Source organism: Malus sylvestris, chromosome 15 (assembly GCF_916048215.2).
Source record: "Malus sylvestris chromosome 15, drMalSylv7.2, whole genome shotgun sequence".
In the NCBI taxonomy this organism is placed as follows: domain Eukaryota; kingdom Viridiplantae; phylum Streptophyta; class Magnoliopsida; order Rosales; family Rosaceae; genus Malus; species Malus sylvestris.
The window spans coordinates 20102604-20130474 of record NC_062274.1 but is presented as its reverse complement, the minus strand read 5'-3'; the positions used below and the strand labels follow the sequence as shown (position 1 = coordinate 20130474).

The 27871-nt window shown below is 38.5% G+C and overlaps 1 protein-coding gene and 2 long non-coding RNA genes across 4 annotated transcripts; 1 reads left to right on the top strand and 2 right to left on the bottom strand.

Moving 5' to 3' along the window:
• Positions 1-91: 91 nt before the first annotated feature.
• LOC126601853 (uncharacterized) lies at positions 92-24473 on the bottom strand. Of its 2 annotated transcripts, none has more exons than XM_050268621.1 (35): positions 24034-24473; positions 22929-23695; positions 22641-22766; positions 22456-22541; positions 21586-21694; positions 20792-20887; positions 20633-20695; positions 20472-20531; positions 19313-19381; positions 17380-17461; positions 17176-17228; positions 16999-17097; positions 15692-16924; positions 13898-14902; positions 13490-13825; positions 12842-13100; positions 12520-12742; positions 11754-12129; positions 11383-11532; positions 11080-11301; positions 10726-10947; positions 9670-10323; positions 9007-9264; positions 8555-8902; positions 7271-7680; positions 6769-7195; positions 5096-6394; positions 4269-4529; positions 3871-4161; positions 3301-3774; positions 2701-3132; positions 2170-2448; positions 1033-1584; positions 733-945; positions 92-413 (listed from the first exon to the last, which is right to left on the bottom strand). In XM_050268621.1, the coding sequence occupies exons 1-35, from the start codon at positions 24089-24091 to the stop codon at positions 294-296; spliced, it is 11712 nt and encodes a 3903-aa protein (XP_050124578.1). In that variant the 5' UTR covers positions 24092-24473; the 3' UTR covers positions 92-293. The 2 variants fall into 2 exon arrangements, with proteins under 2 accessions (XP_050124578.1, XP_050124579.1); XM_050268622.1 differs by having other exon boundaries at positions 16999-17064.
• A 407-nt stretch (positions 24474-24880) lies between these two features.
• On the bottom strand, positions 24881-25264 carry LOC126605150 (uncharacterized). The gene is made up of 2 exons (XR_007616850.1): positions 25218-25264; positions 24881-24940 (listed from the first exon to the last, which is right to left on the bottom strand). It is a non-coding gene; the product is annotated as an uncharacterized LOC126605150 (long non-coding RNA).
• Positions 25235-27572, top strand: LOC126605149 (uncharacterized). The gene is made up of 3 exons (XR_007616849.1): positions 25235-25323; positions 25496-25632; positions 27203-27572. It is a non-coding gene; the product is annotated as an uncharacterized LOC126605149 (long non-coding RNA).
• Positions 27573-27871: the final 299 nt, after the last annotated feature.

Below are 27871 nucleotides of genomic sequence, written 5' to 3'. Positions count from 1 at the left end.
TTCTCGCATCGTGTTCATTTAACCAGAAGTACTCGGCAACACTGGCGTAAAAATCCATGGAATTCAAGGAACAAGTAGTACATTTGACAAATTTCAAAACTTTGCCCCCGGATCTTGCTCATTTCTTTCCATAAATAAAATTTACGTAAGACATGTAATTTACATTGAAAAGGCTACTCATGTCTTTCCACATCGGGTCACTAAAAAGCACCAATATGTACATAAATAGCACACCGTCCGTCTGAATAGATTTATAATCCCTCCTCGACTCTACAAATATCTGTGCTACGACTTTAAAACCAGGGGTGCCACGTTGGATCCATCATGCACAAGTTCCTCGGAGTCAAGGCAGCTTCAACCAACTCAGTCACTCCGCGCTGCACTGACTGCGGTGGTTCCATGCCATTATCCTCCTGAATGCAGCACAACACACATGACAGTGACACACTATTAGGGACCATAAATTAGCAATTGGTTAATCAATTTTTGAAATCGATAAACCCTCAAACTTATAGAGGAGTGTTTTAAGGTTTAGGAAATCGATAAAATCAGCACCAACAGCATAAATTATCTTGAATTGAAAAAACAGCATACCACTGTTTAGATGGAAATGAAAAATGGAAATAAATCACCGAATGCATTGTCGCTCATTTTATGAGACGCGCTCAAACTCAATATCATTGCGAGTGATGCAAAGCTCTATGTTATTTAAAGATTGGAGGCACTGGTTACCTCTTCGGAAAAGTACTGTGGGGCAATTATATTGATCCGGCCAATAACATGCTCTACATTGGCGATGACCTTCTGCTTGAAGTCAATGGGGTTCATATTACCCCCTCCCGCAAACGGGGCCATAGGCATCCCGAGGGAGGGTCTTCTCCAAGACCAAGACAGCAGCTCATCACGGAAAAACATAGCCAGCTGATGCCACAGATGTTGACTTTGCTGCAATAGAGAAAGATTGAGATTTAGGACACATAATCTCTTTGCTTACGTGCTCATAAAGAAAGCAACTGCCAAGAAAAAACTCACTTTGGGTGAAACAACAGCCTGTGCAGCAGCACACATTGCCGACACAATGAGGCCTTCCACTCCAAAATGGGAGAAGAAAGCTTGCATGTTCCTTGTAAGACGAAAAGGCACTGGCTCGTTCAATTCGACCATTCCATTTACATCATATGCAGGATGAAAATCGGTTTGAAATATTTTTCCTGTGTTCTTAGCAAATAAAATTTTATTTGGGGACCTCCCTCCAATTTGTAGCATGAGAGACATAAAACTCGAGAGGGCCAACTGGATGGCAAACTGCTTTTTGAAAGTCCACATATGGTTCCCGTTTAACAGAGTCTTGTACATGTATTGGGAAAAAATGCCGTCAGATACAAGATTTTTTGTTATGTCATTATAAGCTTGGAGGCGAAGGTCTACAACAGCTCCGTTAATGACTTGGCCAGATACAGCCGGGTTCAATTGCTCCTTGAAATAGGTTATGGGAAGATCCGCCTCCTTGTCATTCCTTGAGCAGTGATTCTCATACACCTCAAGAAAGGTGCTGTACATCAAATCATCTTCTACCATTCGGACCTGCACATACAGCAATAGTATTAAAATAAAAAAAAAACAATTTCCTTCTTCTCGACATGGTTACAATAGCAACCACATTTGATGCAGCGTATTAATGAGAGATGGGTTTATGAGCACTTTGGTGATTAATTGGTCACATTCATGCATCTCACTAATTCATACCTATGTAACTGCTACTGCACTCGTCTCAGGTTCATTCATTACACTATGTAGTCTTTAATTTGCATCTACGCATCACCTAGCTGTACAAGGGTGGCTTGTACCCTTATTTTGATATTAGAATAATCAATCTACAGACTAGGTTGCTCTCATTGAGAGTGCTAATTTCCTATTCAAGGTTTCCTAGTAGAATACAAAGATATTCTTCTAGTTTTCTGCTTTTGTTCTGCATCAACATTCCAAAGAGAAACTAACCACAAAACAACCAGGACCTGGTAAAATAGCCCTATCCCTTATCTAAAAACCAGGAGATGTCTTCAAGGTGGGGAGTTACGTCTAGTAGTTATATATATATATATATATATATATAGAGAGAGAGAGAGAGAGAGAAATAATCTAATCCCTCAAATGTGAATAAGGACAAACCTGGGACCAAACAGGAATGATGATTGGGGTGTGAATGGATATGTGGCGTCGCCTTGATTCCTTGTGCTTATCAAACATTTGGTTCATCACACGGAAAAGCTGCAATATTCGCTCGTCACTTCTAGCATTAGGGGTTAAAGATGTCTGGACAATAAAATGACGTTGAGAACCATCAGAGCCAATAAGAGTCAAACGCCGGAAACTACTTCCATGTCTTCGCACTATTGGTATATCAGCTCCAACCCTGTCTAACTTTACTGTATGATCGGGTGCAATTTCCTGCAAACATAACAATCATGTTGTTTCATATAAGAAAATGCACTGAGAGAAGATATAGAATTTTGAATCAACTTGATCTGAAAGCATTTATCCAAAGCTTGATAGTCATTCAACATAATAGAATCAACTTGGGATACAACCACCTCCATTCATCCCATGACACAGGAAGACCAATGAGATGACTCATAAAGAATAAACAACAAAGCCCGGACAATGATAGGAGCAGAAATGTGCAAACACTGATTTAGTTACCTGATCGCTAAAGTACTGTCCTGGAACCTCCACATCAACGACATGGAAGTCGCGCAACACCCTGCTTTCCTCTTCCAGCTTCAAGACTGCTGGAAACCTGTCCTCAACATTGCTCTGGAGGACATTTTTCCAATGCTTTAACCGCTCAGTCAATTCAGAGAGGGTGGCAGGGAAAGTAGTAGTACTCCCAGGATCAAGATCACACTCAAAATCCTGTTTGTACTCTCTCACAAAATCAACATGCTTATTCACAGCATCTTGTGAAAAGCAAGCTCTGCAAACACCGGAGAGTTCCTTCTTAAGCGATTGGGGAACTTCAGCTGTTGTGGCAGTTGGGTACTTGTAACAGCGGTGGAGCAAGGCGTTAACCACAGCTAGAAGTCTCTCCTCTGGCAGAGTGACAAACCTTGAACCAATTTCAGTCAGCAGAGTCTGCACCCAGAAAGTTAACAAAATGAGGATTGACTTTTCTTAATTGTCTGTGTTAATAAAATGAACTTATTAACACGCACGCACGCACGCACGCACATATATATACATGGGACTTCTAAATAACAAAAGTACATCAAATATTTAACTTCTGAGACGGAGATATCACACCTCAAGTTCACTAGCCAAATTAGTATGTTTACTTCTAAGAGCCTCCATTATATCCTTTGCAGCATCAAAAGCGCTGGCAGCAGAGGGTACTGAACCCAAAGCACCATTACGCCTTAATGCACTCTGACCACCATCACTGATTGTTGAAGAACTTTGTTGCTCATTACCCTGATGCATGCCACTCTCGACAACTGTGGACCTTTCAGATTCTTGCCCATGAGAGTTTCCACCATCATGAGAACCAATTCCACCACCAGATTGGGCAGTTTGGTGAACTTGGTTGTCTGAGGATAAACCACTGCCACTATGACCTTGTACTCTAGCATTCCCATCGGCTAACCCAATTGAACCAGCACTGGCACCAGAGGCACTTTGCTGTATCCTTTGAGCCATTGCCATTCGACTACCAAGTTCAGCTTTATTTGCAACATCACGCCGTTCAAGCAAGTATGTGCGCAGCCAGTAATATAGGGCCTGAGATTATAATGCTAGAGATAATCAAGATTTATGTTGGAGTGAAATACTGCATTGAATTTTATTTCCTTCGACAAAGTCAACATAACATTTTACCTGGGGATAGACGGTGGCGATTTTTAGTAGGACGAGTTTGCAATGGGGAGCTTCTGTCCTCTGCAAAGAAAGTAGGAGTTGTGGAATCCAAGAAAGCCAGACCCAGTGGGGAATTTGGTCAATATATTTATCAAAAGACCTCCCAACATGTTCATTGGGAGTATCAAAGCTTAGAAGATATAAAACATGAGCTAGATGATTTCTTGAGTTAGATATCCCAAATTTGATGGCTTGAAGAAAGCAACAGACAGCATACTCCAACCATGTCTCATCATTCCTTTCTCTGTAAGCCTGTGAAAAATAAATAGAAGATAGGTTACGCACCAAAATTAAAAAATTTAAAAAAATTAAAAAAATTTAATATCATCATCATATTTGAAGCACATTACAGGACATACCATGTCACAATAATTTCCCCAGCTTATCCATCCTTTAGGCACATTTCTGAAAAGGCTGACAGCGTTGGAGTATGAAAGATTAGCACCTTCATAATCATTTAGCTTTAACAAGAAATCCCCCTTCAGACGAAATATTTCTGCTTTATGTTTCACAGGAAAATACTCTAAGTTTGTGCTGTTGATTAGATTGAGACCACTGGTAAGCTCCCCTTTCATTTCCAGATAAGCTTTTGCCTGTTCTGTAATCTTAACAAAGGCCTCCTGGTAAAATACATGGAAAGAGATTAGAAACCTGTATCTAGGGCAAATAGAACTGGTTTATGGAAGGATATCACCAAAACAACATATCACAGTTCAACAATATAAAAACATGAGAAACACTAAGGAGACTCTCTCAAAGTGAGACTCTCCATGGACTGTCCACCACCTCATCTTTTTGGCACATTGTTTTATAATGTTGGCACAGAAATTGTGCCACAAAGATGAGGTGACAGAGTCCATGCAGAGTCCCACTTTTGAGAGTCTCCTTAGCATTTCTCATAAAACATTAGCTATGGAGGATCGCGCTCATGCAACATTACCTCAAGGAGGTTCAAGATGATAATTTAACATAATTAACATGGTTACAAGTTGCATAACATTTACCAGAAACGAAAATCATACATTGAGGGCTTTCAACATATCAGCTAGTAACCCCCAGAATAGAGTCCTTGGCTTATACTGGAGGATGTTCATAAAGGCCCAACAACCATGTTTTTACTCATTTTTTGAAGGACAGAAATAAGCAATTAAATCAAATACAATGTAACGGTTGTATTTATTATTACCTGCACTTCCATCGTTGAATGGCCATACATCTTTTCAAGTATTGAGACACAAACATCGTAAAGGCCTTGCTTACGACCAATGTGAGCAAGCTTATTAACGTTCCAAGCTTTGTCACGATAACCAAGGTGATGAAGTTGTGGATTCGTTGTTGTAAAATCTTTGAATGCTTCTATGACTGCATTGTACATTTCATTCCTCCATTGTAGCAAATCATACCAAACAGACATGTTATCCCATTCATTTGGAGTTCTCAGCCTCCAAGTCTCAAGAATGTCCTTGAGATCAGCATATAGATTTCCATGTACACCAACCACAGGATTCCCAGAAAGTTTGTTTCCGTTGGCAATGTCCACAAGAATTCTTGACGACTCTTGAACTTCAACTAGCTGTTGGAATTGCTGTAAGAGAGGAATCCTAGCATGGATAGACATCTCTGGCAGCTGCCACCACTGATCCAAGGCAAGATCAACACCTTTCCCCACACTGTTCTCAGCGTCCCCCACACCATTTGCATTTCTTTCATGAAGCAAAATGAATGATTGTATAAGCCGAAGTTTCGGAGTATCTTCCACCTGAGCCTTTGTAAGTACCTGATCCTTCAAGTATACCCAATCAGGCAATTTCCAAAGAGTATCAAGTAGTATTTCGTGATTCTCAATACTTTTTCCATATTCTACCAATGGTTCCCATTCACTAAGTTGACCAGCACAGTACAGCCATTGTTCTTCCCAGAGACACATCTCGGCCTTTGGTACTGTGTTATTATATGTGCCCTGAGTTGACTTAAGCATAGCTTGGTAAAAGAGGCTTTGAGCACGTTGCCAGTAGCCATGCTGAACTAGCGAAAGCCCGGCTCTAGTTTCTGCAGTGATTGACCTTTTCTTCCACAATCCACACCTCATGTCTTCTTCATTGAGCAAACGATAAAGTTCCGCAAGAGACTCTGAGCACTTTGTATCATTTGTGAACAACATGACATGACTTTCCAGCAGAGCCAATGCTATGTGCCATGCATTGTAAGTTTTCCCAATATATTTAATGAGCTCACTTGGCATCCGAGGCTGAGGGTGGCTCAACTGAAGCCCTTCCAGAAGGGCTTGCACAACATTTGGTCTGCTGCCTTGCTGCTTCTTATGATAATCTTTTGAAAGCAGAGCAATCATTGGTTTAGCTAGTGCAACCTGCTCTTCCTTGTCTAAGGTCACCCAGGCAATGGGAAACACCAACACCCACAAATGATAAGCAACATTGGCATCCGCATGAGCAAGCTCTCTCAGTGGAATAATAAGATCAGCCACCTAGACCAAAGGAAGAATTCAAAAGAAAAAGTCAGAACTTTCCATTTGAGTAGAATATCAATTACGCAGGCTTGTCTGATGATGGCTTGCCACCAACAACAGACAAGGGAGCGAAATTACTTAAACCTATTAAACATAATTAATAGTAACAGAATCTGGAAGAGAGAGTTAGAAACCAGGCATTATTTTAGGACAAATGTAATAAAACATTAATGTATGTGATTGTGACCATAACGCCAAGTGTCGTGAAGTGGTATTACAAATCCATCAAAATTATAACACGTTCTGGGACTCTTAACACCATGTCAGTATGCCAGATTGTCTCATCATTGCCAAATAGATTCACCAAAGGAAAATTTAATGAACCATCATACCTTGAGTTTGCTCATCTCATTCAAAAAATGTGCATGCTTACGAACAAGGGTATCAAATGTTAGAGGAGCATCCTCTGAACCCTCTGGGATATCAGTGACCTGCTGGTGCATTGCAAAAGGGTCTGGAGAATCTGAAACCAAAAGTGGTGGCACCTTTGCAGAGTTTGGAGGAAGAGTAATAGGTTTATCCTCAACTAAGATTGCTAAAAGAAGATCAAGGCCCTGTTTGAGCCAGAAGACATCACCCAAGGCTTCCCAATCCTGAAGGTGAATGACATACTGAAGCCTAGCAAACAATGTTTTCCCGAGAGATTCATGATAAAGTGAGAAAAATTTCATCCGTAATTCAGGATCTCTTGCACGTAAACCAAGCATGAATTGCCTTTCCACCTTCTGAAACACCTCTTGACGCAGGGGGAGGGGATATCTGGAAGTCAACCAAATATTTTAGCATATCCTTTTATTCAAGTACAACAAAAATGAACTCAACTACATTACTTACTTATTTGAATCAGCACATAATCCATAAAGAAGCTGAAGATATTTTCTGTCCCACTCTTCAAGAGCAATTGAGAAGTTTTGTTTATCAACTTGTGAAAGCTTCTGAAGAAAGGAAACTATTTCCTTTGAAATGAGAAAAGCATTTGAAGTGACAGATGAGCCTGGCTTTCCAAAGTCATCTTCAATCCACCCATTTATTACCTCAAGTATGCAAAGAAGCACGCTAGCATCAGTGCCTTTCTCAGAAAGTAAGGCATTTAGTATTTGAGTTACAGATCTTTTGCACTCTGGAACAAGCATGACCCTTTCACTAATAAGTTTCAGAACAGAGTTCAGATTAGAAATGACGGCTCCAACATCAGCCCCTTGACGAGAAGAGGATACTGCGGAATCCAGATCTTTTGTCTGGCCCTGAAATAGAGGACAAGGTTCACTAAATATAATTCAACTGAAGTGAGACAGGATATTATCCAATATTAAGACATCATAAAACAAACTATAAAGGGTGGTGCTATCCACACACCCCTTTTACCTTCCACACACACCCTTCCAGATGAAATATAAGTTACTCGAAGGGCAGAGAATATTGAATGAACTGTACAAATTAAAACCACTGCCTGATTGGTATACAATCACCAATTACCATATAGTCTAGTGGCATTTAGTCCCCACTTTTGATGGAGGAGGTCCTGAGTTCAAAATCTTGTGGATAAGAACTTGCGTTAAAGTTGGAAAAAAAGATTAGTAAACAAAGATCATTCATGCCAGATCACATCTGCGTTCCTCCAACTGGGCTGCATATTGTCATAGTTCTACTTCTGGCTGAAAACGTATGCTCCGGTCTCAAAGGTATGCATGTTGAGAATGAATCTCACATTGATGAGAGGAGGGACCTTGCATGGGCTTATAAGTAAGTTGGGATGCACCCCATGTTGCCAAATGGTTTTATGGTGGAACCTCAACTTTCTTCAAAGCACAGAACTATCCCACAACTTGAAGGCAACATAAATTCTAAATCCAGAAGACCAAGAATAGAAAACGCAATGATGTGTTTAAAAACCAGAAACCAAACCAAAGTAACTAAGAAAAGCAGATTACTGCCAGCTGATAGAACATAATAGACAGATACCAACATATCATGGATAAAGTAAGCAGCAAGTAAACATGTACACAAGAGGAATAGACAAATAAAACTGACTAGATGATGAAGTAAATGAAATTTGATACAACGAAACATGAATTTATATGAAACACGAAAGAGGTAAACATGAGAAAACAGACATACTTGTCTCAAATGAGAACTTGATGATGACCCCATATCTCGTGCCAGGCGTTGCAGAATACGGACGAAGATGTAAGGATCAACAAAGTTCTTTTGAACCTCTGTCAAGGTTCTAATCACAAGCAGCACAAAACTAATTGAATTAGCAGTGCTCTCCTCACTCGATGTCTGAGGAGCTGTAACAGCATTGATGTGCTTCTTTATTAGTTCATCAACCTTGTGATATATTAGATTCACATCTTGTGGAGTAGTAGCTGCTTCCAGAGGAAAAGCAACAAAGACCATTTTCAACAGGGAGCACAATGACTTTCCGGCATCTAACAGTTTATACTTGAAACATGGTTCAAGAATCTGTCAAAAAAAAAATGTCCCCCATAACACCAAAGTTGAGTGCGGAACTCCAGGTAAGAGCAGACTTCGTAAGAGAAAAAAGATAAACAGATGTGAGAACATACCTGGGAAATTTGATTGATGTTATTTCTGATGAATAAATGTGGCTGCTTCTCTAGGACCTTATTCATGACATCCAAGCCCTGCGCAAGGGCTGTGGAAGGGTCCTTGGACTGAGGCTGAATGCTGCTCAGAAACTTCTCTAAGTAATTGAATTTAACATTGGCAGTTGGCCACACCTCCAAAGCCTGTGATAGAAGGTCTAATGCTTGTTTGTACATAATACTTGCTTCCTTGTCCTTGGGCTCTATGACCAAAGCAACCTGTTTCCAAAACCATGAAAATGGTGAGATTATAAACTACAAACAAATATACAAGGACTCCATGACAGCTCAACATTACTGCACCTAAAGAAAGATTGCCTATTCAATTATAGGTGATCCATAAACCAAGCATAAGACCATTCAAAACAAAACCAAAATCGAACAAATTCAATTATATATGGAGTACATAATGTCAAAAGTCCAAGATAGGCTTAGACATCTTTTCCATTCACAGATGTTCCATGGAAGGAATGTCAACAAGCAGAGTGTCATCAGCCAGAAAGCTTCGGTTCAAATTAATGAGGTTCTTTAATGCCAAATTGACGAGGTTTGAATACCAAAATATTTTCAAACCATCTCACTCATACATGAAACATGTGTGATAAGTTGAAGGAAGGGTGTTACCCTTATAAGGAAATTGATAATCATTTCCTCCATAGCAGCATTTGGCTTGAATTCTTCATCAGGTTGGCTAGCAGACCCAGGGGTCTCAATGTTAGGGATTGTGGATGGCCCACCAGGCGACATTACACAGAGGGATTGAAGACCAGGTTCAACTTTGACACGCTTCGTTGAATCTTCAGGAAATGTAGACCCATCCACAGAGCGCTTAGGATCAGCACTAGCAGGGCCTAGATTAAACCCCTCACTGTTCTGATTGGTAACATCACCATCTGCCACTACTTTCATTTCATTTTGTCTTTGTCTTTCCCATCCAACAACCAAACCCGAAAGTTCAATTGCAAGACGCCTGTTTTCTGCAGAGGTGTTGTAAGGCAATCCAAGGCGACTAAGAGAATTGACCATCTGAGGTACAAATTGAGCTCTACAGCTGTAAAAGAGATCTGAATGGCGCACAATAAGCTGAAAAATGTGAATCAGATTAGGGATTGAGTGGCCTTCCTCAACCAAAATTTTTTTGGTGTACCGTATCCAAATTGGCATACGAGAATCTCCAAGAGGCAACCTTCGTGGTAGTGCTGGCATTAATATATCAAGGGCCTGCTTGACCAACATTTTATTCTCTGGTTGGCAAGTTCTCAGGAGTGCTACAAAAACCTGCATACTCAAATCAACGTCAGGGTACTAAAACAAAATAGTTTTTATTAACAAATTACTTGACAATGAATCCAAAGAATGCATTATAGAGGGGCGCAGGAGCTGTGAGCACATGCTGGTGCATTCCAGATTATCAACAAATATATACGTTTATAGACCACTCTAACAATTTAAGATTTGGTAAATGGCTAAGAATTATAGGATAGATGTGATTTTCATTTCAAACACAAACGAGGGAAAAAGACCTATCATCTGAGCATAAAACTGATAATTCTATGACAATTTGAGCATCAAAACCAAAATTTCCAAAGCATTAAAACTTAGTGTCAATAAGGGGTTAACAGCTTGTGCCAAGTGCCAACAAAAGATTAAAATAGATATCATGCCCACAATGTGCAATACCTGGAGTATAATTTTTTCTGGGGCTTGATAAGCCTCCAAGAAATGGCAAACATTTACAAATGCCCACTGTTTACTGGCACTATCTTCGCGTTTGAGATGATTCCAACCAAATTTGATTAGTTCTTTCCTATGATGTACAAGGTCATTCTGCAGATACTTAAGAAGCAAAGTGGCAAGCTGCAAAAGTTCTATTCTCAAGGGCTCGTCATATTCAGCAGAAACCTATACACAGACATGGTGAGACAAATAAAGAAAATGTAATCTAGAAAAAAAATATATACGTTTGATGATTTAAGAACTAAGGAGATGAGACATAGTGGCACTGGAAGCCTTTAACTTTTGCAGAAAATATACCTCTTCTGGAGGATCGAGAAGTCTGTCAACAATTGTTTTTATTATAGTTTGGTCAACAACTTCCCAACTCTGATCATTTTGGAAGGAATGAGCAAGCATTGGAAGAATAAGCATTTGCATAATAACCACCAGATGATCATGACCAAGTTGCTTTGATTGGAAAAGATTTAAGAAATGCAAGAGAAGTGCTTTCTTAAAGTTAGGTGGATAACCTTCTGCAACCTGAGAACAGATGATGATCGCTTCACAAACAATCACCTAAGTAAAATACAAATGACATAAAACAGGGAGAAAAGTACGTACCTCAATGATATAAAACTCCTTCAGAAATGTAAAATCAATTCGAGTATGAAACAAGAAGATGGAGAGTATTTCAAAGAGAACATTCACTTCTGTTTTGTCATGCCGTAAATAATTCAGGAAGCATTTGACAAGCCATTTGCTTTCTTTAACCTGCATTTCAAAACATTAGTAAGTAAAGACTTCAGGGCCGCATAGTAAATGATACGTTAAAATAACCGAAAGGTCATATAATTAGTTTAAGAAAGAAAGCAAGGGTTTTCCCCATCTTAAGATTACCTAATGGGTTAATTATACTAACAAGCCACTAAACTTGCCCAACAGATGATCAACAACAAAGTATAGAACTTCAATACAAAAGCCACTAAACTTGCCTGCACTAAGTTCAGCTCCTGTTCATTCTGCAAACGGGATAGCCTTGCAGGTGACTTCCAAACAAGTACCAAGGTATCAAACACAATGCGGTTACTTTGTAGCCAGCCAGGTATCAATTTGACTAAATTTTTTATGAGTGCAAGTCCCCGAAAATAAGCATCTGGCGTTGCACCAGGATGTGCAGATGGGAGATTAGAACTATCAGATAGAGGCTTAACAAGACCTTCATCACCCAACAAAGCAGAAGGTGGAGTTGATGTTCCCGAAGCAGTTGGCAAAAATTCAGGAAAAGCACTTGCAAGTATTTTCTGTGCTGATTTAGCAAGTTCATCTCTCAAAGGCTGGCCAGCATCCGATCGGACTATATACATAAACCTAGATATGAGAAAATATATTAAATGCTAACAAAGAGCACTGGATGAGTATGAACATAATTTAATCAATAATGGTATGATGTGTCTGCCTGTGTATTTGGACATACATATATTTGTAGAGAGTTTATATACCACTTGGTCACCAATGACCATGAATACTTCCATGGTCAATCACCCCTGAATCTAAATAATGCCAACCATCCTATTTTAATTTGACAGTTGGTACCATGGATTTTCATGGTAAATGATGGCCAATAGGTCATTAGGGTTGGGCATCAAACCGGCTGAACTGCCTAAAGTGGCTGATCCAAACCGTGTTGGGGGTTGGTTCAGTTTTAACTGTCTATCTATGCATACATACACACGCATGTATATCATATCTAAACATTACCTCCTGAAGTACTTCGGTTCACTTAATCGAGCAAGAAAATAATCAACCGCTAATGTCGCATAGCGATTCAAAAATTTGGTGAGTGGAAGGCGATATGGGCTGTTGATCTCACTATATACTTGTCCAGGAAGAAGAGCTCCTTCCAATTCAATAGTCAAGGTTACAAGTTCATCTAGGAACTTTGATGCAGCCGTAGGAAGAAGGTGAAAAAGCTCAATAATAGCTGGAAAAAACACAAATGTAACATAATAAGATCTGTAATCATGCACATGTATAGGCATACAAGAAAAACACCAAGGTTAAACAACTGAAAATACATTACCAGCTGCAATTTTTGGCTCTTCACCAGCCTTCCATAATTTCTGACTTTGTGCAAGTTTTTCAGGCTCTAACCATTTCTTTAGGTGTTCCAGTAGCTTGCCACCTAAGGTAACATTAAACCAATTGGACAAGAGTTCAAGAAGACGGGCCAGACCTTGCAGAAGAGGCATGCTCAGATTCTTCGTGTGTGCCAAGTTCACTAAAATAGGCCTAAGGCTGCTCTGCAGAAGTTCTTTTGGCATCCTCTGCTGATTAATAACCTACACAGCAATGGAGTACAGTTTTTTTACAAGAAGATGAATCAAGTACATTTTTTCAATAAAAAAAAGCCCAATGTTTCCAGTAATAGTGCAAGAAAAGCATATGCTGTAGAAAAGGAAATAAGAAACTAGATGATGTATAATATGTTCATTTATACTTCATGAATCACCCATTCATTTATACTTCATGAATCACCCACCAAATGGATATGGCTCAACTGACCAAAACAAACATGATAGATCCCAGATGAGTAAACTTTCCAGAAAAATAGACAATCAAAAAGGGAGGCCAATAATTCCATAGAACAATCATCATTATACATCCAGGCATGCATTACAATACGACAAAAAGAAAAAGATGGATAGACTAATTCAAAAGAAAACACCACCTGTCGCAGGCCTTCCTTGGCCACAGCAACAATTTCAGGCGTTCGACATGTCAAAGATTTGAAAAACATGGAAATGATCTTTGCGCGCAATTCTGAATGATTTGGAGTTTTAAAATCTGCCCACGCCATGGTAGTACAAAGTAGCTCAATGCAGGCTGTTCGAAGCTTATTTAATGATGTGGCCACTTTGGGGTTCATAAACTTCACAACCCACACAGTTTCATCAGCCTCAGCTATTTGCAATGCTTCTTGGAGAAAATTAACCAAATCTTGTGTCAGCTTGAGAAGAGGTGGCCTCAAGCCCAAACAGAAGTTTAAAGCTGTAACTGTCCCCACCTATGTGCCACCAAATCAAGTTAGAAAGAACTTCAACAAATTCTAGTCATAAACATTAACAACATAGATTACCTGTTGATCAACAGTTTTTGACCGGAGTGGTCTTGCTAAAATTTGCTGAAGCAAATTTTGATATAATGGCTCGAGTAGCTCAGATACCTCACTACCAGTTCTACTAGCCAAAAGTGCCAAACAGGACTGCACATTCTTTCTGACAATAATAGATGCATTGGGATTAAACAATTCTGCAGCAAGGAAATCAACCACTCCTTGAAAGCTTTGCCGGCGTGATTCACTGTTTGCTTCATCAACATTATTAACCACACGAAGAACCTGTGTAAGCACCTGACTTGTCTCTTCCTGCTCTTTGCTAGCATATATAGGAAGCCTTTTAAGAACATACACCAAACCACGAACGATTCTTACTTGGAAAAGGCACAGGGTCTCAACAGTGACCTTACCAACCAAAGCACCAAGTCCCATAACACCTCCCATCTGCACTTGCCAGGTTGTACCATAGCAACAATGCAAAAGACGGGGCAAAAGTTGCTCGAAAACAGGGATGCGAACACTTGGGGGTGGAGAGTATACAGGATTTAATGATGGACTAGAGACCATCATTGGAGTACCAGGGCCTCTTGACATCAGCAGATCAGCATGCTTTGAGCGAGCAAGAAAGAGAAGTGTTTCAGAAAAAACATTTAAAGCACTAAGTGCAGCCGTGGCATGGAGCCGGTTTTCATCTGCTAGCACATCAACTAGAGCGTCCAAAAATATCAGAGGGTCTAACTCCTTGAGGTTCGAGGAAGTATTAATCTTTGACCTGGAACTGGAACCCACTTGGGCATTAGATGAAAGCATAGGACCACCAACTGCAGCATTGGCAATTGAGGTATTAGTTGAGGATGAATCAATATGGAACATCATCGCAAAATGGCGGCATACATTCACAACAAAGTCATCCTTGGGGTCCTGGAGATCTGCCTCCACACTGGCAGCAATGACAGTCATTAAGAGAGTCTTGAAAACAGACTTTTCAGCAATAAGTTGGGTCTTCGTCTTTACACCTAAGTCAGCCTGCAATTATGTCCAGATTTATTATAATGAATATACTATTTTTCTTTTTTCTTTCCCTTTTACGGGCTATATGAAAACAAAACATAAAAAGGGGCAGGTAAAGAAGATATGGAATAGAAGTTGAAACAGAACAACTGTAATAGACAGAAAATGAGAATACAAAACCCAGACAGAGTATTATCTTTTCATTCTTTTTTGGTTGGGGAGAGGAGACTAAAAGTTTCTTGACAAAAAAGTTTCAAAAAGATGAGACATGGTAAATGATGGTGTAAGAATGAACATGATGTAGATAAGTCAAGGTATCATACAGACAATTAATACCCAGACATGTATATTCTAATACATAAATTCACTCATGCATTAACTGGATTTTTGTGCAGCATCTTCTCAGTAAAGCACTAGAGGTCGCACTTGGTGCGATGGCAAGTGCCTTCGCCCATGAGCGGTAGGTCTCGGGTTCGAGACTTGGGAGCAGCCTCTCCATAAATGGGGGTAAGGCTAGCCGACATTCACCTCTCCCAGACCCTGCGTAAAGCGGGAGCCTTGTGCACTGGGTACGAACTTTATCTTCTCAGTAAAGCACTAAATAATGAAGATGGCCTTACAGTGAAGACCAATAACTGGATGACCAAATAGTTCAACCTTCACTTTAACACTATTATCCCAACTACATAGCCAAAAGTGAATATGACTAATATAAAGCAATAAAAGTTTTGATCTTAAGGTTCAAATCACTGGAGGACTCAGCTATCAGCACTTAACAAAGTGATAACATTAACTCAAACTAACCTTCATGTCTGATGTTTCAGGCCGCTGCCAAGAAGAATCAACTGCAGAGACCAACAAAGTTGACAACTGACTAGGCGTGCCTCCATCATCCTTAATCTTTTCAGGCAAATTAAGCTGGGACGATAAGCAAACACGAATAAACTTCAATGCCTGTTTTCGGTAGAAAGTATCAATTCCACTATTTTTGTGCATAACAGCTTCCACGGCAAGATTAATGCATCGATCCAGTGGCACCAAAAATGGGGTTGAAGGCTCAAATGTAAGAATCGTGCGAAGTCCATGCTCTGGGTTCCCCTTGCATTCAAGTGCAAGGGGTTCTTTGAGAAAACGCCTGTTACGACCTCCTAACTTGCCAAGGAGTTGCAATGCTTTTGCACCCCAAGGATAGGGAGCAGGCCTCAAGTGTGACCATAGGGTCAAAATCACCTCAGACATTACATTGGCCATGCTGGGTTCCAAGAAATCAGGATTCAAACTGTCTACCCAAAACTCAAGTGTTCTTAAACCTAAACTCACGAGATCATCACTTCCTTTAAGACACAAAACAAGAGGCTTCATAAGACGGGGAAGGTGGGGTAGCAAAGAACTTAGGCGCGCAGGCAAGGTTAAGCACAACTCCAGCAAAAGGTCCCTCATATCTTCCCCTGTTGGACCCTCAAGCATCATCAACAGCATATTAAGACAGGGTTGTAACATAGGAATCAAATCCCTCAGAAGAAGATCAAATTTGCATGCTGCCAGTGCTTGAAACGTTGCATGAAGAAGTTTCATATAACCAAGAGGCTTTTCAACTTCAGTAGCATTTTTCATGCACACTTCCATTATAACAGGAACGTGAGGTTGCAAAATACGCTCAAAATCTGAAGGCGCTTTTCGAACTGCACCAAATATAAACTGAAAGAGATGCAATACTAGTTTTGCTGAAGGTGTATCTGGATGCTTCAGAATATCAAGTTTACTGTTTACAAGGTAATTAACCAAAACATCTGCAAAGGGCCTGTATACTTTAGGGGCTTGGAGAAGTGTAGAGAATATGTGAACCAACTGTGTGTTGCAAATCATGCACTCGAAAAGCTCAGGCATACACAACGAGAACATGTCCATTAAATCTCGAGGTTCCATAATAGCCAGAATCTGGGAAAAGAGCTGCAGCATTTCCCTCTCTTCATCCTTCTCCTTGAATAGAGCCAAGCAATGCACCCCACTCTTTAAAACACCAGAAGCTTTCCGAACCTACCCAATAACAAAGTCATATTAAGGGATTGGGACCACAAAATGTTAGATTTCATTAAATGAACTTGGAATACCTCATCTTCTCGCATCCCTTTAAATGCCTGAGGCGCTGGTAAATTAGATGATGGTGAAACAAGCACCTGTGGGTGTGTTCCATGCGTGGAAGGAGAAACCTTAAACCATCAGAAATGCTGCATAAGATAACAAATGTTAACAAACTCAGGAATAACTAATAACATAGATAAAAATACCTGTGAACGTGGCAAGTGTGCATGAGTGATACTCCATATGATAGTCTTCATTCCTGACAAATACAGCAAAGACTGATCAAATTATTTATAAATTAAAAAAAAATAAAAACAACCCAATTGAAGAAATAACTATCAGAAGTACAAGTATCATTATAAACCATGACACGGAGAAAAATAGCAAAAAATGTGGTGAGGATCAATTACCCATGACCAATGTCTTAATCAGATGCTTACAATCATTGACTTCCTTAGAATGTTCAACGGTGATCTGCAAATTCAAAACTGCCTGCAACCAAATGATACGCGACAAAGTAAATTAAAAATTAAATAATGTGCTTCATGATAAGGGATAGCTATTTAACATGGTTCTAAAAGGCGCTAGGAGCTAGTTGTGCAGCGGGTAGGGGCATTGCGCCTGGGGGAACTAAGCAGAGGCCCAGGCGGTTTCTTTATTTTAATCAATGTTTTAAAAGACAAAAGCCTGAGGTGAGAGGCAAAGCCTCATGGGACCTAAAATTATTAATATTATATATATATATATACACACACAAATATACAATATAGTCAAATCAAACATTATACAAGAATAATCAACAATCAAATAAAAAAAATCTTCACTGTACGTGAGAAACCCTAACTTTAAAACAAACGCCCCAACTAACGCCTCAGGCGCACCTCGACCACACCTAGGTGATTTTAAGCCTACTCGCACTGAGCAGAAGCGTTTTCCTCACCGCCCCGCCTCGAAGGCTGCCTAGGTGCACCTCAAGGCTCGTTTTTCAAAACACTGATTTTAAGTAAATATATTATATAACATATAAATAAGGGTCTACTTATACATAAAAAATAAAAAATAAAAAATAAACATAATAGTCTTAGGAAACATAAATTGCAAAATAGAATGATATATAAATTATAAAGTACTACAACATATTAAAAACATAGGGAAAAAGCATATAATGAGTGTTCAATTGTTCATACAAGTACCCAACAAGTATCTTGAAAACATAACATGCAAAAAGGCAAGCTAGGCGGGCACCTAGGTACTCTTTCTTATTTTTAAAACACCTAGGGATTAATCATGGCAGCGGCCAGCTACCTAGCGCCTAGGCGCAGCCCTTTAGAACACTGCTATTTAATCAAGCAATCAAAGAAATGGATAAATAGTAAGCAATGGAAGAATTTTCTTGATAAAGAAACGATCGTATTAAGATCAAAGGAAACATCTACGAGGTTGGTCATGAAGACCAAAACAAAAACAGAAAAAATACAGCTTACAAACTAGAGCATAGAAAACAACCCAGCACAAACAAACACCTAAAAGCCATTGGAGAGCAGCCGCTTTCCAGTCTAGCCTAATCAAAGAGAGAAATTCCCCTAAACTTTGAGGAAACAGAGGCCAATGAGCAGCCAAAAACCAAACTCTGCCCCACAGCTCTGTGAAACTAGCTCCTTCAAAATCTTCAAAGATCCTTCTAGTTCTCTCCTTACAAACGACCCAAATTATCGCATGAAACATACAACCCCACAACCTTGGCTTTCTTTCCCTCCCAAGGCAAAGCATGAGCTTCACTAAGGGAGGGGCAATTCTTCAGGATTACCCATGTGATACCCATCTCCTTAACATCTTCAGCTACAAACTCAGAGTCACCAGACAATGCAAGAAAGTATGGTCAATCAATTCCAAATCAGATTTGCAAAGGATGGACCAGTGAGGAGATAAACTAGAAAAGGGGCGCCTCCTTTAACCATATTAATAAAACTAATATGCCTACTTTGTGTTTCCATACAAAAACTGAATCGGTCTGATTTTCCAAATAATTACAGCAATACAAGCAGTTTCAAAACCTGTGCCGCTCTCAAATTTCCATATAAATCCACTGGCTTATAATCCCTAATGGTAACCATATTTACTACCATTTTTTTACATCTTTACAAGTGCAACATATATGATAAACCTATACCTATCATTAAAAAGAAAACAAAAGTTTAAAACTTTAAACACAAAGTACTTTAGCATCAAATAAAGAGAGTGTGGGCAAGTGATACAAAGACAAAATATAATGAGCAACTGGAAACCATAAAGGCATAAATGCACATAGAAACACAATCTCAAAGAAAAGTTTGACAAAACTACCTGCACAGGGAGCTCAAGCTTTGACCTCAGAGTAGCACGGTCCTTTCCCTCCTCAGCCTCCTCCAGCAGCTATCAGGTAATATGAGACATGTCAGTATTGAAAAATAAGCAAGAAAGAAATAACAATCAACCAAGATCAGACGGATTTCAGCAAATGCAAAGAACCGCACAAGCATCAACTTCCCCAAAGTTCAGGAGAGAGTGCTGATCATGCCCGTTTAGCCAGAAATTGTAGTTTTTTTAATTTAATGACACAAAAGTTTGCTGGGTGGTACTAAAACAACGCTTCTCTTTAAAATGAGAAGTTTAAGGTCTTAGGTGGTGGGAAAAAAAAAAGAAGCTAAAGTGTTCTTGAACTGTTTGGTGCTGGTCAGAGAGGAGTCACTGAATCTTTGAAGATGTCAGGGGGCTGGAAGTGGAGGAGGTGTGGGATAAGGTTAGGCTTTGGGCGGCTCTTCGGGCTCATGTTTCTCCTGTCTTAAGGAACACATCCTATCTGATCTTGTTCAAGATTGGAAAGCCGTAGGGTGTGTTTGGAAGTGCTTTTAAAATGACTGGCGCTTTTGATGAAAGTATTTTTGGAATCAATCCTTAATAAAAATGCAAGTGAATTCTGGAAAAGCACTTGAAGTGCTTCCTGCAAGAAGCACGTAACTGGTGCTTCTTCCAAAATGCATTTCAAGTGCTTTTGGAACCCAAAAACACTTTCAGCAAAAGCTCTTTCAGTCATCTTAAAAGCACTTCCAAATAAGCCCCTAATGTCATGATATTCTACTATACTAGGATAGATGTAGCTTAGTAAATTATGTATATTTTGACTGTGTGATGGACTACTTTTGCACTTTATAAGTACAGTTCCTTGTTTTAGATTAAAGTTTCTTCTTTTCAAAAATCAACTCCCCCAAAACATAATTAAATAAATAAATTATTTAAATACATTGTCGAAAAACACATCTTTGTTTGAGCACCAAACAGTATGAAATGCAACACAAAACTCTTTTACTCACATAAACCATACAAAGATGATGCACAAAAATATATGTTGACATAACTTAGCCCATCTGGTAATATGAAAGCTTTCACATGAAACAAAATTATCAACTAAACAAGATGCCCAAGTGGTTCATGTGGTTAAGTAGATAGAGCAATCAAAGATTACCTGAGGAATAGTGCGCTTGAAAGTACTAAATTTTCCAACAAAAGCATCCAATATACGCCCCTACAAAGAACCAAAATATTTATAAGCTGAAGGAAAAAGAAAACTCGTACAATCAACCAATTCAAACCATTCTAGGAAAATAATTAGGCTGTAACTCAGACCAATAGAATTCGTGCTTCATCCATAGATGGTTGGTCAACACCTTTCTCAAATATAGGCTCCACCTGCGTACAGTGTACCCAAAAAAACAATACATAAAACTGAATACCCCAAATGAAAAAAACAGGCAATCTCTTGAAGAATAGAGTTAGCATATGCACCAGATTCAGCATCAAGCGAGCACAAGTTGTATGAATGCTAAGAGACAATGAAGCATCATGCATGTTGCTCGAAAACAAGTATATGATTCGGGATAACTGCAGCATAAAGGTAAGCTTGTTAGAAAATAGTGTGAATTTGTGATTTAAAAGTACGACGAGAAATTGTTCCAATAAACATCAATAAACATCAAACATTAAGCAATCAAATAAAAAAGGAATAGAAGTGCCAAATGGGGCACTGACCATCAAAGGAAGAATATAAAAGAAAAACACAAAACCCTGTTGATTGATTTCACACTTTCTCAATCCTATAAAAGGAAGGTTACTTTGGATCATAAAAGTCTTATTGGGAAGCATACTCATAATGCTGGACAATGTATCTTAAACAAAGTTCATTTAAGGATTCAGGTTGAACCAACTTCTTTTAGATAGGAAACCAACCTTCATTGAAAAAAGAATTTAAGTAAAAGGGAGTTGAGCAAGTTTGTCCACTAAGCAAAACACGTAGGGCAAACCAATACAGACACAAGACTAGCAAACCAACCATCAACATAAAGCTCCCACCCATGAACTACTAAACCGTCATTCTGCAACAATCAAGTCAATATAGGTAATTCTCATAATGCATAATTGAAGGCTGACAACTGGCCTAATTGAAGATGATGAAGAAGAGGTAAGACCGTCCAATATAAAGTGAATGAAAAGTTGTATATGAACGATCAAGCCTCATTAATGAGAAGAGAGTGATGGAACAGCAGTCTGGTTTTATATTAGGCATAACAGAATAGAAATACCTGTGACAAGGAGAGGTCCGCACGAACATGATGAACAATCTCTGCAAGTAGACTATATGCCAATGGCCTCAAGGTCTCAAAGCAGGCTCGACCACTTCCAACCAGAACCCTGAAAATGTTAAAGAAGATTCATAAAATTGGAACGGAAGTTAGCTACAACAATATTATTACTTCTCTAAAATGGAATAGTTGTTTGCAGTCAGGCGAATTCCCGTTACAATTGGAACTGGTTAGCATATAGTGAAACTGTTGTTTTTAACTAAAACAAGTCAGAGAAGAATTGAAAAGTAAAAATATGGGGATGGACACTACAGTTCTGGCAAGTGCAAGGTTGAGATTGTTGCAAACTACAAAGAAGAAAAATGATGTTCAAACAGGAAGCAGATAAACGTTCTAAAAATCTTAGCACATTCCATGACTCCACATAATAGGAAGCTAACCATTTATTTCTATTTCTCAGAAAAACTGCAAAATTAATCATTTCAATCTGATGGCAACCAAAATGTACTTTCTAGCATAAGACTGGTTAGGTGGAAGCAAAGATTCCCATAAATATTAAAAGAGCAACCCATATGCATCATGTGCCAAATGTTTTCTCTGGCCTGCCTCTGTCCTTAGCAGCAACATCTATGTACATGTCTCCAGCACATAATGCTTATTGTTTAACCATGAATACATTACAGAGGAAATAAACACCTCTTGAAATCTTTTCTAAGAATATGTTAAAGGCTACTAACAAGAACATATCTTCTCCATTATATGAAGATATTGCATTTATCAAAGATTTCAATAAGTCATCTTGAAATAAAATTTCTGTATCATGGTTTTGGCAATTTAGAGGTCACCATATGATTGAGCCAACAGTGTTACCTTTCCTCCAATAGTGTGTCAATCAGAGGAAATAAACCTCTCTTGAAATCTGTTCCAAGAACATGTTTTAAGGCTACTAACAGTTCCTGCACTCAACAATATATTGGTGATTCAGAATACAGTCATGGAAGAAGAAGAAAAGGATACAAGTGGAGAAAAAATAAAGTAGAGACAAGAATACTTACCTTTCTAATCGATACGGAATCTGAACATGTAACAAGCAAATTGACTATACTTTTACATATGCTTTCCTCATGGGGCCTGATATAATCAGCAAAGCTCTTCAACAGATACGTTAAAAATGAAACTGTCTGCAATAGAAGAGAAACAAACTAGTAAACAACTAATGAAGAAAGCATTGATGGGTGGACAAAACATGAAATTAACATAAGGCTACAAGGATACGTAAGAAAGAACAGTGCCCCGCTCACAGAATTGAATACATATATATTCAGCCTAAAACACATGCTTACCTTCACCTGTGCACCCTTCAACTCAATGAAATGAGTCCTCAAATGCAGAGGAAATTTTTCAGGGCCAGGAACAGATATAGCAGCAACCATCAAAGGCAAGAGGTGAGGAATATTGGTCTGCACGAGTCGACTATACAACTGAAACAAAAACATGACCACCAGGGGACTCTCAGTAATTATCTTGAAAGAACGGGTACTAGGGTTAAGTTGCCCACCCCCAGCATACCCACTACCACCAATACTACCACCAATACCACCACCGATACTACCACCTCCAATACCACCACTCAATGATTGATCTGAAGAAGTATCCATCGGCTTAATATCTTCCATGCCCACCGCCCCATTTTCAAAGAAATGGTTAACAGTCAATTTAAAGTTCTGGTAAACCTTGCAAACAAAGTCCAAGAATGGCTGAACTTCATTTTCCAGAGTCGGCCTGAAGTTCCTGAGGAGGTCAAAGATTATACGGATACATATTAAACCATTCTCTTCATTGTCAGTGGTTAGTACATGCATTGCAACCTTCAAGAGCTCCTGGACAAAAGGACGGAGTACTTCACTGTGGGGGAGACGATTGAGAATCTCCACCACAATATTCCGGAGCTTGTGTTCGGGATTGTCAGTTAACTGTGGCTTTGTAATTTTCTCAAGAATCATGGAAAATGCCCTAAAGTAGCATTTTAGAAAATTCAAGTACTCCGCTGTGTGTGCAATCTCTAGGCTGTCCCGAACCTCCATTGCCATCTGAAGCCTTGCCTGTATTGCTGTTCCAAATAAAAAGAAACTATAACATCTTGAAGACCCATCAATCAAACTTGGTTGAATAAAAAATTAAATCAAAATTAAGCTTTATTTATCATAGTTAATTGGGTCCGAAAACGAAGGCCGTGTTTGGTTTACTGGACATGCACTAACGGAAAAATATTTAAAATTTCCAGTGTTTTGGACTTCACTGCACAGGACGACGAATTTTTCTCAATTTACAATGGTTCGTTCGATAAAATTCAATAAAATTATTACTAAAGAAGGCTTAAAAGTTCAAAAACATAGTTGAATTATGCTTCAAAGATACACACACACACACAGAGGAAAGAGAAAGTACGGAGGTCGGGCTCGACGAGACGCCGAGCATGTTGCTCGAAATTCTGAACAGGACTCATGGGCTCTGAATCACCGGCACAAACCACAGAAAAACCCTAGCGTTCCCGGGAAGAAACCCAAAACGCAGAGCTCCGAGACTCCAATCGCGCAAATTCCCAACTAAACTGCTTCTGCCGCGCGACTACCTCCTGCTTCTTCCACTCCAAGCAAAACCCGGAGCTCCGCTACTTCCTGCAGTGGCTGAAATAAAAGGGAACGTAGAAAAATTGGGGATTTAATTTGAGTGTTTGGGAAATTAGGGTTTAGGAAATTGGTGGGAGTTGTCGTGATTGTTCTAATTTCTGTAATGGTTTAAGTTATTTACGGTGACAGTGTCTGTGTATTCTCTCGCTCGCAAAGACTCGGGTCCTTCGGCGAGGACTCCAGATTTGGGGGGAACTGCGCTAAAGTGGTCTTTTGGGGACGAAAGGCCGTTTTGTGTTGTCGCTTGACGAAATTGTGGACCGTTAGAGGCCCAAAAGCTTGGATGTGGCCCATATGGATCTTCTTTGTTTGACCACTTTTAAAAAATTAATAATAATAAATTAATATCAAATTCGCCAATATTTTCATATGATCATGCTTCCTAACACTTGGTTTGTGCAATTAGGCATATATCCAAATTCAATATATACTAAAACTCAAATATAACTGAAGCACTGTTCATAAACACATTGTGTTTCTTTTTTTTTACCCTGTCAGGTTTTTGTTATTACAGGTATGCCATTGTTTTACAAGTTATATATATGGATCTTTTTTATTTGTTTCTTTTCTTTCTTCTTCGTTCTCTCTCTTCTCTCTTGCTCATCTCCGTGACTCTGCTAGCGACGACAGCGAGCTGTTGCCGTTCGAACGCCGGCAAATCGGACCTCATCGTTACTGCTAGTCGTCTCCCATTCCTTTCAATATATACTAAAACTCAAATATAACTGAAGCACTGTTCATAAGCACAGTGTGTTTCTTTTTTTTACCCTGTTAGGTTTTTGTTATTATAGGTATGTCATTGTTTTACAAATTATATATATGGATCTTTTTTATTTGTTTCTTTTCTTTCTTCTCCGTTCTCTCTCTTCTCTCTCGCTCCTCTCTGTGACTCTGCTAGCGACGACAGCGAGCTGTTGCCGTCTGAACGCCGGCAAATCGGACCTCATCGTTACCACCAGTCGTCTCCCGTTCATCTCAAGAACAAGAAAGTTGTGCATGCCTCAAATCATTATTGTTTCAACAAGGGTTTTCGAACTTAACCCCAATTGTATTTCAATCTCTCTCTTTTTGCATTTTCGATAGGTTACAGTTTTTCACGTTCTATTGATTATGAATTCTAATGTTTTGCGTTCAATTTGGGTTTTTGGAATTTTGAATTTGTACCCTATTTCTTATTTTCCAAAATTATTCCCTAATTTCACATTTTTCATTTTGTACAGGCGTGGGTGAGACGCGTAATTCTACAACCTCTTCAAGGTGTACACGCAGCTAGGAAAATTTCAGCAAGAAAAATCCCCAGAAACTCCTCCTCCTGTTTTGTCATTGATATCTCAGCTCTGTCTCTCTCAATCTTGAGGTACCTGACATTGGCTTCCATTTTCGGTCTGAAATATATAATTATTTATTTGAGTTTGCTGGGATTTATTCAATTCAACCAGGGTAGGTTTTTCAGTTGTTTGGATTATTTTTTTTTTATTATTAATTTAGATTTCTGGGTTTTTTTTGTTGGTATGGTTCATACACAATGAAAAATTTATGCGTTCTTTTGATTCTTGGGCATGCATCAAGCTTCCGTCTTTTTTTTTTTTGTTTATGAAATCATGTTCAGTGAACTTATTTTCTAGGGGATTGAATTACCCAGATTGCCCAAATATATATATACACACACACGCACATATTGTTTGAGAAGGCAATTAAAAATTTACTCATTTCTAGAATATGATGAAAAACATATTGTATCTGTTTTGTTTTATAAGAAAGTGTAGTACCATCATTATGTCATTGGCTATTCTTAGGAGAATTTGATTGCAAGTTCCTGAGGTTAGCAATTGTAATTAAGATAACGAAAAGATTTGGACTGTCAAATACCTAACATTTCAAAGAAATATACACTAAACCCAACAACATTCCTATGTTCTGTTTAACAGGTTATTGAATGACACCATATTTCAAAAATATTTTAAAATGAGTTGAGGTAATGGATGCTTTGAAAACATTAAGACCCCTGAGATTTTCTTATTAATGTTTAGTCCGGTTCATCTCTTCTTTTTCTGTATGAAGCAATACAACATTTGTGGCTGCTTGAGAGCTTAAAATAAGCCTATGAGAGCTTTTATGATAGATCACTGGTTATGATTGTAATGAAAAAGTTTGTCATATGATTGTGTCTCAATTGACTTAGTCCCATTGAAAAGGGATCAACTTTTTATCATTGTTTTAAGTATGCTATACACTGGCAAACAAAACTTTGTTCTACATCGCTCATATATATACATGTAATCACTTGATTCACCTATATTATGAGGTATTTGATATGGAGCAGACACAATCATATGACATTGTTGTACAATGCTTAAGAATGTCTAAAACTAAAGAATTTATATGCTTTGTATATATATATATGAAAAGTTGGTTTTGATAGGCACCAAAAGTTTGGCCATAATAATTTGTCGTTACATTAAGATTAATGATTCAATGGGGTTGTGTTTAACTTTTTTGGAGTTTAAATTATGGGAGTTTTAATGAAAAGCCCACGGTACTGTTCATTTTAACGAAAAACCACATTTTTACACTAAAAAGTCAAACCTGGTACTATTCACTTTATCCTTTATTTTGTCCTTATCATTAAAACTCAAAGTTTTCAAGCTCTTTTCATTAGTTTTCCTTTAAATTAAAGGGTTGAGCTTGATGGCTTATACTCTTTTCTTTTTTGTCTTTCCTTTGCTGCATTCTGTGTAAAGTTCAAATGGATTCTTTAATTTTTTTAATTTTTTTTTTTTAGTTTTTTGGAGTTTTCTTCGGTAAAGTTTGGTTTTTTATGGTGAGTTCTTAACTTGGTTTTGCTTACTTTTTGTCTTCAAATATAAGTTATTCGATGCTTTTCTTTGTTTTTCTCTAATTTTTAAATTTATTTTTTTGCCATTTAGTGTGAGAAAATGGCTTGAAAATTGGAATTTCCAATATTTGGGCAAAGGAAAACAAGAAGAGAACACCAATAGTGGTGACGATGGAGAATCCCTTCTTTGCAGTGGAAATCGACGATCTATGTGCAACATTCAGTGCAGTTTATAAGAGCAGAGGTCAAAATAAAGAATCAATGACATGGGGATTTGTTTAATTTTATCAAGTTTTGTATTGAGGTAAAACTCCCCCCATTTAACATAGTTTTAAATGCTGATTAGTATGTGTGTAAATAAGATTGTGAGCATGGTTGTGTATATATATATATAGAAACATTGTTGTAATTATGTGTAACTAAAGTTGTAAACACGCGGCATCGCGCGGGCTTTTTTGCTTGTTATAAGACTATATTTTGGAGTAGGATAATTTTTTTTATTTACTTTAAAGGTGGACAAAACTTATCCATATAGCAGGTGGTATCATAGTTGTTTTTTTAATTGCATTTATAGTTTTACTTCTATATAATTAAAGAGTACATTGTAGTAATGAACTCTTAATTTTAACTCAATTGGAGCAATAGTCTCTCAACTAAAAATCCATTACTATTGGTCCCTCAACTTTAATCCAATTAGGGGAAATGGTCTCTCAACTTTAACTCAATTGTAGCAATTGTCCCTTCAATATAACTCATTTTC